The sequence below is a fragment of the Vombatus ursinus genome, unplaced genomic scaffold (genome assembly GCF_900497805.2).
Source record: "Vombatus ursinus unplaced genomic scaffold, bare-nosed wombat genome assembly UNPS02014804.1, whole genome shotgun sequence".
NCBI classification, from domain to species: Eukaryota; Metazoa; Chordata; class Mammalia; order Diprotodontia; family Vombatidae; genus Vombatus; species Vombatus ursinus.
Window position 1 is genome coordinate 3,754,470 of NW_020954582.1, and position 11,687 is coordinate 3,766,156.

Here is an 11,687-nt window from a genome sequence, read left to right on the forward strand (position 1 = left end):
CTCTATTCAGAGCAGAGAATGCTGCTTGGATTGGGTCCTTTCCAGCCCCACCCCTCCTCAGCTGCCCATCCGTAAGTTTGTTGGTATTTTTTATTTGCGTTTTTCTTCTTCCCCCTCTCTATGTGAGCATATAAGATGGAGACAGGGTAGCTGACCCGCATTTCTTTCTTCTCGTAGAGTCATCTCTACAAATAGGAAACTAAAGAGATAGGAGGGCGCATTATTTGCATTTGCAAAAGAGTTTGTATGGATCAATGTTTGCGCTTGTCTCTGGCCTTTTTAGAATCCAGTCTTTTGACCTGGTCTGCACTAGTAAACTGAAATAGAAAACTGAAGTAATTATCCAGAAAATTCAGGCTAACAACTCCCTGCTATGAAGGAGAGGAAAAAAAATCTGTTGGCCTAATGACAGGGTTTATCCCTTTATGTGATATCTGTGCACTGGGGGAAAGTGTGCAAATCACATTTTTGTAAATCAGACCATATTTCCCCAATGACTCCAGTTGTCATTTGGAATGACTTCATTTTCATTTCCAATTGGATCTTCAATTGTCAGTGACTCTTGTGATCGAGCCTTATACTTATTACAAGACTGATCTGAAAGCAAATATATTTATATGTGCATATTTAGAAAGATGATACATGTGTGTATATATGTATGTATTTAAAATAGGGATATTAATCCTTCTATTTATCCTTTTTGTAAATTCAGATTTCCACCCATCAGCTTTATTGGAACAGGTCATGCCTGTATTTGCTGGCTTGGTTTTGTCTGGAGAGCTTAGATTCCCTGGGTTCTCTGTTTATCATTTATTTTACTGTGCCAGGCTGGCGCCATCAGCACATGCCTTTTGGGGGCAGGCTCTTTGGAGGGCACTGTATGAATTTTCAATAAGAATAACAAAGGCTGAGACTCAGGCCAAGCTTTCTCTTCTCAAGTACCACCTCCCTGCCAGGCTCAGGGTCTCACCTGAATGTGCAGACCATTGTTTGCTGCTAATTTCAGGGACCCTGACACACTCACCTCAATGTTGCAAAGGCATTCTTCCAGTTTTGTCACAACTTCAGAAAATTCTGGTCTTCCCTGTAAATAGAGAAAGAAGCATTTGGTTTTTTTTCCTCTCTGGCAAGAGTAAAAGGGCAGCAACTGTCTTTGGGTTTTAAAATGTGGATATTTGCATTTGCAAAGAGTAAGAGATTAACAATAAAGTGTATTTTTTATTAAAAAATACTCTTGTATTGAAGTGTTAATTGAATGTTCATTTGCTGTTCATGGTCCAACGTTGAGTCTCCTCCTGATAAGAGTTTTAAGTCAGGATTCTCAACTGCATTCAGATAATGAAGCTTCGAAAAGCTTTAATTAGCTTTGCATGTTTTCAAATGGCAGTTTTTCCTCCCTGAAATGAAAGACTGGAAATGAAAAAGAGACAAAAAAAGGTGTTAACTCCCTCGGTGCCCAACGACCCACCAATCCACGGGCCTTGTGACTACATGCTTGGCTGCTCGGCTCTCGTCTCTTAAAATGGTCTTGAAAACATGGCCTTGGACTCAGAGTCCGGAGGCTACAGAAGGCTTCGTACATTCAGCCCTATTGTCAGGAGCTCTGGCGCTCCCAGTAGACTTTGGGGTTGGCTTCACGTACTGTTCTTTGCAAAACGAGGGGCAAGCCCATGGTTAGTTTTTGTTTTGTTTTATGAGGGGTAGGGGAGGGAGTTTGGGACAAGCTTGTTAAGACTTTAGCTAAGCTAAATGTATCTGGTGTCATAGAGGGTCAGTCATGAAACACGCTGCCCTCCTCTCTTTAGAAAGGTGGCTGACTCTCGACAAAGAATACTTGTGCCCTGTTAGACAGAGTTGCTAGTTGGATCAATCTTGCTTCACTGTTTACTTTGTTTTAAGGGAGCATAATGGAATATGATTATGGTATAATAGACAACAAAAGGTATCAATAAAGCTTTTTAGTGAGGCTGTACTCAGAAACTGAAATGTAATAGAAAAGCGTCTACAGGGGTACTTATGGACGTGTCTGAATCGTCTTAATTTGATAAGATGTGATGTGGAAAGAGTACTGGAAGAAATTGGGGTGGGAGGGATGTAGAGCAATGGACCCAGAGACAGGAGGACCTGGATTTGAATCCCACCTCAGAAACTTGCTGCCTCTGTGACCTTGGGGAAGTCAATTAAGTCCTCTAGGTCTCTATTTCCTTGCTGGCTTAAAAAAATAAATTAAGAAAAAGACACATTGTACTAGATGGCCTAACTCTATCTAATCCTAAAGAAAAGTAATGGGTTCCCCATAATCAGGATCTGTCTGCCACTGTAAACTCGGCTACATTCTTCAAACGTTCTTGTCTGCCAAAATTAAAGCAACTAGTTTCCAATGCCATTCATTGGGTGGTCTGTGAAGACATTTTTTGAAGTAGAAATCAGCAAAATCTCTAATGAGTTGACAGTAATTAAATCACAAATAATAAATACCAGCACTAGGGAATATGTGCTCTCTCCTCTTCTTTCAGGCGGCTGGCTCACCCTCTTGGCAATCACCATTCGATTGGGAGCATCCTGCCCCCTGTCCTGCTCGGTGTGCTCCCCGGATGTCACTCTCTGCCAGAGGCTGACATATATACCAGGTAATGAAAGGAAGGACCGGCTAGTCCACTCCTGTCCCCCTTTAACTGGACCTGCTGCTCCCTGGGTTCAGCTCGTAGGGGAGCAACACTGAGAGTCACCCTTCCTCCTGAAGACCAGAAGCCACCTGGCTGATTTTGTTTCCCTACGGCCACCATCCTCAGCAAACCTATTTTAATCCCTACAGAGGTTATTTGAATCTTTATTACTGAAGATGAATGGTGTCCTTGCATGCAGGAAAACACTTAAAAAAAGAAATAAATGAAATCACTTGGCTCTTCCTTTTGCCCCAACTTTCTGCTGAGCACAATGGTGGGATCGACCGACAGAGCTCTCCCATCTCTCAGGCTCCCACCTCGGGGAGATGAAGGAATAATCCAGACACAAAGACGACAATCAAACAGATCTGATTTTGAAGGACTAGTCTTTTTCTTTCTTTCCTTCTTTTTTCATTGGGAGTAAATGAGCTGTGGCAATCCTAACAAGATCCACTGGCTGTATTCATTACCTACTGCTTGGTAAAGTCAACAATTTAATAAGGCACCTTATTAAGAAATTTAAAGAGAATGTGATTTACATCTGATATTTAACCAGCGTTGAGCACCGCCATAAACAGAGTGAGTGCAAAGTTGAGGCATCTATGTGGGCTAAAGAGGAAGCCTCAGAAAAAGGCAGATTTTGACTCTAAAATCCCGAGCCTCTGCTGGGAAAATCGCAGCTGTTAAAGCCCTCCTGACAAAAGGAAGGTTAGTAGGAACACGGCCTCAACCTGTAACAATTTGAAGTCCCCTTCTGTGGGAAAACAGAATCCCTGATTTGTTCTTTTTTGGGGGGGGGGTGGTTAGATGATGCTGGTGAGAAACAAAGAGCACTCCCTCATTTCCATCACACGTATAGCCTACTCTGTTACAATTCTCATTTCCAAGATGTCACATGGGGGAGCAGGAGATTTCAGGAAAACAGAGCATCGTGTGGATGGCTTGTTAGTGAAGCTTCTTTCCATCACCAGCAAGAAGTAATTGACTGGCTCTAGGCTGGTGACTTAGTGTTAACAAATCCCTGAAGGTGGAAGGAACCCAGGGAAAACAAAATGCACCTCCCAATGTTGGTTTGTTTTTTAAGTGATGGGAGGAAGGAGAAACCAGAAATAATTCATCCACATCATCACTAAGAAATGCCTTTATTCAAATGTGCCCATGTTCAACATGCACATCCCAGGAGCTACAGGGAAATGAGCTTCAAGCCACAAACGAGAGCGCACGATGGGAAAGCCGTGCATTGTCTGTCCTTCCCCCCGTTTGCTGAATAGCCAGAATTCCAGAGGCCGGGGCTCTATGACTTTCCTCCCCAGCCACTGGACCACCTATAGACCTGTTTATGATGATAGTCATTATGATAACTGTCATTGCAGTCAAGATAAGGTTAGTATGATAATGACGTACTGCAATGACTCCTTATTATGATGCCTCTTTGTCTGTTAAAATGGTTTGGCTCCTAATGGCCAAGCTGTGATCTCTGGAAGATAATGATGGTAACTGGATTGAGCGGCTGGAAGTCCCAAGCACCACCTGTCATAGGATGGTAGATTTCGTCAGAGGAAACCTCTAATGGCCAGGAGGCTGGGACAGCCCAATGACACTGAGAGCCCCACTGACAGATCCTCGGGTCATCAGTGAGTAAACACATGCCTGCCATGTCGCAGGTTTAGCCTGAGGTGAACAACAATAATAATAATAATCTACTCTGTTGGGGAAAAATCCATGTGAACTCGCTGTATTAAATAAAGCCTGCCATCAGTAAATGAGTTAGCCAGCTTAGATGATGGCCCCCGATGAGGGAAAGCCCCACACTGGAACAGCAGGGGGGTTGCAGGGCAGGGCAGGGTCTTGGGGGGCAAAGCACACACGAACAGTTTGTTTCATGCCAGCCACTTGCTTATGAGAAACACTTTGTTTCTCATTTTCATAAATACAAAAAAAAAATCTTGAAAAGCACAAAGGTTACGGGAAAGAGCTTTGGAGTAAGAAGCAGGAAGAGCTGAGTTCATACAATGCTCCTGACCCTTGCTCGGTGACCCAGGTCTTTGCACCTCCCTGGCTTCTCACACATAATACAGATTTCTTGTTGCTGTGGTTGAAAGCACTTTCATACTTTGAGCCTCAATTTCCTCACCTGGAAATGAGTATAATAGCAGCGCTTAGGTGATAAGGCCTTTGTTTCCTATGAAATAATGGATGTCAAGCTCTCTGCCAGCCTTTAACCACCACACCCATGAGCTATCATTATAAACAGGGATATAATAAGCAGTGGGTTCACTTTGACTCCTAATGAACAGATGGGCTTCTGTCTCCTCAGCAAACACATCATGGGGATGCAGAATGTAAAGACGCACCATTCTGATAAACAGCCAGCTTTGCCCCCACACACCGAGCACAAGGGGATAACTTTCATGTTCCCTCCCACTTATTGTGTTCTTGACCAGGTTATAGCTGCTTGTAGGATATTGGCTGAGATCAGTGGGGGATGTGTGTGCATGTGTGCTTGTGTGTGCGTATGTGTATGTGCATGTGTGTCTCACCTCCAGTGTCTTTGTCCACACAGAGGTCCCGGTGAGCACCAGGGCGCTAATGGTGACCGATGGCTTCATCATCACGGTAGAGGGCACCAACCTGTCCTTCTTGCCCAATGTGACCGTGCTCACGTTGAGCCGAAATTGCATCCTGGACATTCGAGGAGACGCCTTCCACGGGCTGCCAGGGCTTCAGATCCTGCTTCTGGAGCACAACCAGCTGTCCAGCTCCTCCATCAGCAACACCACCTTCCAAGAGCTCCGGACCCTGCAGGTGCTCGCCCTGAGTGACAACCTCCTGGACAGTGTGCAGGGCACCTGGTTCAGAAACACCAAGGGCCTGCTCCGGCTGCTCCTGAACGGGAACCGGCTTAGGAACCTGACACAAAGCGCTTTTGTCGGCGCCGATCTCGCCGGCCTCGGCTACCTGGACCTATCGAACAATTTCATCAGCTACCTTGGGGAGGGGGCCTTCGGGGCCTTGCCCGGGCTGCGGGAGGTGGATCTTTCCCGCAATAACCTGGCGCACATCCCCGACGTATTCGCTCCTCTCACGCGGATCATCCTTCGGGGTCTGGAGAGGAATGCGTGGCGCTGCGCGTGTGACCCGCACCCCCCGGCCCCACTCCTCGGGAACTCCACGACCGACTCCTCTGGCCCCACGCGCAGCCGTGGCAAGGACCTGAATTGCCGGAGCCCGGCGGCTGCGGCGGCTGTTTACGCCGTGCTCCGACGGTCGGAGGCCGACTGCGAGTACAAGTCTCCAGACATGATGCTGGTATTCCGGGACAAAGCAAGCAGGCGCTCCGGAGGGGAGGTGGCCCAGGTGACCGTCCTGTGCTTTGCAGGTATGTGCGATGGGAAGAAGGGGGTGTGCTCCGCTTCTCTCCCTCTGGTCCAGACATGCTAAGATCACACATGCCCAGACAGAGAGCCAGAAGGACTTTCATCGTGTAGCCGGTCAAGGGTTGGGTCTGGAGCTCGGAAGATCTGGTGTCAAACCCTGCCTCAGGCACTTACCAGGCGCCAGACCTTGGTCGTCATTTAACCTTTGTCTGCTCAGTTTCCTGCCCTATTAAATGAGAGGGCTGGACACCGAGGCCTCTCAGGTCCTGGCTCGAGAGCAATGGTTCCATAACCTAGTAAGTCCCTCCTCCCTTTCCCCCATCCCTTACTTAAGGATGAAGAAACTACGGCTCAGAAAGGTTTGACTCACGCAAGGTCATACAAAGATTTAACCCACCTCCTCCGCTCTTTCCAAAGCACCATTTTGTCTCCCGCTGGACATGCACTTTCCTAGGATGTCTGGCAAGGCTATGGGGCCGCAGTTCATATATCTAGAGCTGGAAAAGGCCTGGGAGGCCTTTGGTCACTACAGCTGTAAAGGTGGGAGGTGGACAAGACTGGCAGCAGATATGCCAAGGGGCTTTGAGCTACAGGGGCAAGAGCCCTGGGGAAGAAGACCTTGGTCCTACTTCTGGCTGCCTCATGCTGTCCCTGTCCCGTTGGCTCTCTGGGCCTCATTTTCCTCTTCTATAAAGTAGCGGTAATAATGTGCACCTCCCACCTCATTAGAGTATCTCAAAGGAAACAACAAAAAAAAAAAGAATTCATTGAGAAGTGCTTTGAAAAGTCTCAATCACTCTGCAGATGCTCTGTGGCATTGATACCAGGAGAGGCAGTAGATAGAAAGCCAGTCTGGGAGTCTTGGAGGCCCTGGCCCACCGCCTGCCTCTCACATGGTGCCCCCCCCTCCTATTAGATGTCCATGGATGGGTATGTCGCCTAACCTCTCTGGGGCTCTGGAGCTGTTGTGTGTTTCAAAAGAAATAACACATTCAATTGCATTTGGTAAATTTCACAGCAACATAGAAATGCTGATTAGTCTTCTTAATGAGAAGTGAAGCAAAAGATAAAGGGCCAGCCCAAGTCAGGAAGATCTCAGAGGCTGGTCAGTCAGTCAGTCAATCAACACGCATTTATTAACTGTTTCCTGAGAGTCAGATCTCTGCTAAGTGCTAGATATACTCAGAAAGGCGAATCCAGTCTGTGACTTCAAAGAGATCTCATTCTAATGGGAGAGAAAGCAGATTAATAAACTACACACATGCATGCTGTGTAAAGTAAAAATAGGAGGTCATCTCAGAGGGACAGCACCAGTAGCAGGGAGTGGGCAAGGCTTCTTACAGAAGGTGCGAGGTGAACTGTGTCTTAACAAAAGCCCAGACTCAGGAGATAGTGATGAGGGAGAACGTTACAGGAAAGGGCCATCCAGTCAGGAGCACAGAACTTTGAACTCGAGGTCAGAAATATCTGAGGTGGAATCCTGCCTCGGGTACTTGGTAGATTCATGACCATGAGCAAGCTACTTAGCCTCAGTTCCCTAATCTGTAAAACAGGAAATATAACGGTGCCTGCCTCCTAGAGATGCTTTGAAGTTCAAGTGGGACAATATATGATAAGCATTTTGTAAAATTTACAGTGATATAGAAAGAAATGTTAGCTACTGTAACAATCAAGCCTATGCAGTTCTATTTTTCTAACAGTAATGATCACCTGCAATTGTTATTTTTGTACCAATATAACTTCAAATTTAATATTTTAGAGGAGAAAATATGCCTGACATGATGATCTCCTCCGAGAATCCCCACTCACATTATACGTAATACAGATAGGACTGCCTCTCTGGATGGTCCTCTGAGGCACCGCTAACTTCTCCTGTTCCCCTCACTGCTGGGCTGGTCAGAAAATGAGAAAAACAGTCCCACGACAATTGGAGAAGCCTCTTCCGTCTGGGTGATGGCACTGGCATCGGCAGCAGTCAGGAGACAGAGCTGGCAGGCCAAAGAGCCTGAGACTGATTCACGGTATTCTGAGTTGGGGATTCCAGTAGACCAGACTATTGGCATTTTCCACTGGATGCAGAGAATAATAATCACGGAATCAGAATAGCTGAACATTCAGAAGGGACCTTAGAAGTCACATAGTTCAACCCAAACCTGAATGAAAATCCTCCCAACAACCTTCCCTAAAGAACCCCCAATGAGAGGAGATCGACCATCTCTCAAAGCAGCTCACCCCACCCTAGAGCAACTCTTAAGACTTAGGAAGATTTGCTTTTGCTTGTTTGTTTGTGTCATCCCTTAACATCAAGCCTAAACTGAACTCTTTGCAATTTTAATCAATCAATCAATCCATCAATCAGCACTTATTAAGCACTTACTGTGTGCCAGGCACAGTGCTAGGGGCTTAGGAGACAAAGAAAAGAATGGCTTGGTCCCATTCATGATCCCTAGTTTTGCCCTCTGGCACCAAGCAAAACCAGCCCAATGGCTCTTTCCCCACAAACATCCTTCAGATCTTTCGGGGAGATGTCATGTCCTGTCCCTCACTTCCCCACTCCCACCATGGCTTCTGCTCACCCTCCAGCTCACTCTTGACTGATCCTTGCATGACACCATCTGCCATCCTCCCTGGCTGCCCTGCTTGTCGATGTCCTGAAAATGTGACCCAAGAAGTCCTGGACTATGTGACCAGCACAGTAGAACTGGCAGGAACACTCCACTGCTCTTCACAGTAGGTCTTTTATTCATGGGAAGGTAACATTATTATCCCCAGTGTACAGATGAGGAACAAGAGGCTGGCAGAGTTAAGCTTGAGCTTTTTTGCCACTGTTGACTCATGCTGAACTTGTATTCCACTAACTCCCAACCACCCCCACCCTACCCCCAATTCCAGCAAAACCTGCAACTGTCATTTGATTGATGAACACTTAGTATGTGCACAATACTGTGACAGAAGCTACGGAAGATGCAGCTTTTAGAGGAAATCATGGTTCTTGTTATCGTGGAGCTAGTAAGGGATGAAGAACACTAGCAGAGCTATCTATAATAAGCAATACTCTCTCAATACACTAGATAGAGGTTTGCAGAACAAAGTGTGGGCTGAGGGGGAAAGAAACGACCTGTTGTTTAGCCTCATTCCCCCGCCCCACCATCCTGTGATGGAACCATTAATGCTTATGGATGTTTTGAATCCAGGACTATGACTTTGCATTTATGCCTATTCAATTACATCCTTCCATCCAGCTTGTTGGGACAGATTTGAGTTCTTGACACTGTCACCCAGAATGTTGGCTATCCCTGAAGTCTTTGTGATGAGCATCCAACCTACACCTTCATTAATGTCACTGCTAAAAACCCAAGGCCAAGAACAAGGGCCAGGACCCTACAGTAGAGAACTCTCCCCATGTCAACATTGACTGCTGCTGGGGATGGTCACTCACCCAGTGTCCATATCACTGAAGGCTACAGTCACCTGGCCAATGCATTGCCATCTTGCCCACATATTAAATACCTTGTAAAAATCCAGGCAAAGGGAGCCTATGAGATTCCCTTGTGAGTATGACTCTCAAGAAGTGGGAATAGGTTATTAACACCCTTAATAAAACCATGATACGTTTCACGCCATAATGCATTTGTTCATCATTTTAGCATAATATCAGGAAGGTGTTTTCCTTAACACTTAGTTAACTGAGAACAGAGACAAACGGACTTTGGGTACCTAAGAATGAGTTCTGGAACAAAGGGCTCCAAACTTACATCACACTTCATGAATGGCCCCTCCCTCATTTATAATAATAATAATAATAACTAAAGTTTATACAGCACTTACTATGCACCAGGCACTGGGCTAAGTGCTTTACAATGATCATCTCACATGATTCTCACAACAACCCTGGGAAGTAGTGGCTGTTATTTCACATTTTACAGATGAGGAAACTGAGGCGATGGAGGTGAAGTGATTTGCCCAGCATCACACAGCTCTTAAGTGTCTGAGGTTGGATTTGAACACAGTCCTCCTAACTCCAGTCCTGGCGCTCTGTTCTCTGCTCCACCTCACCACCCCCATTGATATTGCTGGTGTGATAGAGTCAGTGCACTGCGCCAGCCATTTACTTATCTTTGTCATCTCGGACCAATAACTCCACATTTCCAGTCCATTTCTTAGTCTATAAAATGAATGCCTCAAGGTTCCTTCCAGCTCATGAGCTCTAGGATGCTATGATTCCATGAATGGATGGGGATGGGGAAAGAGGAGGGTCTCATCAACAGCACCCACTGATGTCTTTGTAAAGCATTTGGCAGAGGATTTTGGCTGTTTCTCCTTTGATCTTCACAACAACGCCCAATTTCTAGATGAGGAAACTGAGTCCAGAATAATAAAATGCCATGCTCAGAGTCTCATAGCTATTGAATATCAGAAGCAAGATTAGAACCCAGGATTCTAGTGACTCCCAGCCCATCACTCTATCCTTCCTTTAAGAGAACACAAATGGAAAGGTAACCCTATTCTCTACCTGAGTTCTGGAGTTGCTGCTGGAGGTAACTTTTCAGGTAATGTCACAGATCACAGAATTTGACAATTGAAGAGAACGGGGGGGGGGGAGGGCGGGGCGCATCTAGTCCAACCCATATCATTCTATCTAAGAACCTGGTTCTGCCCTCTGGAACCAGACAACACAAATCTAGTACTTCCTCTACATGAATGCCTTTCAAATGCTTGAAAGCAGTTAGTCTATGTTAGGAACCTGCCTATTATTCTATTCCATTCTCATCAACTCAAATACTCTTTTTTAGATAAGGTCTTTATTCATCCATCCATCCATCCATCCATCCATCCATCCATCCATCTATTTGTCTGTCTGTCTGTCTGTTTATAAAAATTAGGATCGCTGCCTGCTTAGCTCAGTTGGCTTGAGGTTTGGAAGGATTAGTATGCCTTTTACATTCCAGTTTCTTCTAATTCTAAAAGTCAATGGAGGTGTCTCTTCCACCTGACCCCACCCTCCTTTTCTAAGGAAGAAATACTTTGTGTTATGCACTTTTCATAACAGAAAGCTGCTTTCTGAACCTATGACTGTTAGGGACCACCCTTGCTCGAGACCTCTTTTCTTGACTGGAGCCAAGTGAAGAAGGGGGATGTTATGTGTCCCCCAAGTCAGTTCCAAACAAATAGAACACAACTTGGGGTCATTTGTCAAATGAGATACTGCCAAAATGGTTCTGTGGGCAGTCTCTTAACCAGTTGATGGGAAATTGGATGAGGGGGGCAAAGAAAGGACAATTATGAGTAAATGTAAAATTTAATAAACATAAATATGAGGTTTCATTGAATGCAGCTAAAACACTAAGCCGTCTTCCATAGCCTTTGCATTAATCTCTTGTGGTCCTTCACTTTTTATCTTAACTTATTCTTCTTAGTAGCAAATAGTGTGGTTAGGGGGGCAGCTAGATGGCACAGTGGATAGAGCACCAGCCCTGAATTCAGGAAGACCTGAGTTCAAATCCGGCCTTAGACACATAACACTTACAAGCTGTGTGACCCTGGGCAAGTCACTTAACCCCATTGCCTAGCCAAAAAAATACAAATAACAAAACAAGAACCATTGGGGAAAATGGAAAGTAGTGTGGCAAAAGCAGCCAACAAG

General features: G+C 45.6%; 2 protein-coding genes across 2 annotated transcripts in view; one reads left to right on the forward strand and one right to left on the reverse strand.

The window, feature by feature from the left end:
• LOC114051689 (serine/threonine-protein kinase TNNI3K) overlaps nt 1–11,687 on the reverse strand; it is a 336,380-nt gene that overhangs the window by 48,704 nt on the left and 275,989 nt on the right. The window contains exon 22 of the mRNA XM_027874115.1: nt 1,025–1,084. Within this exon, the coding sequence (XP_027729916.1) occupies nt 1,025–1,084 (60 nt within the window). The remainder of the gene's footprint in view (nt 1–1,024; nt 1,085–11,687) is intronic.
• Nucleotides 5,256–11,687, forward strand: part of LRRC53 (leucine rich repeat containing 53) — a 15,557-nt gene continuing 9,125 nt past the window's right edge. The window contains exon 1 of the mRNA XM_027874114.1: nt 5,256–6,045. Within this exon, the coding sequence (XP_027729915.1) occupies nt 5,256–6,045 (790 nt within the window). The remainder of the gene's footprint in view (nt 6,046–11,687) is intronic.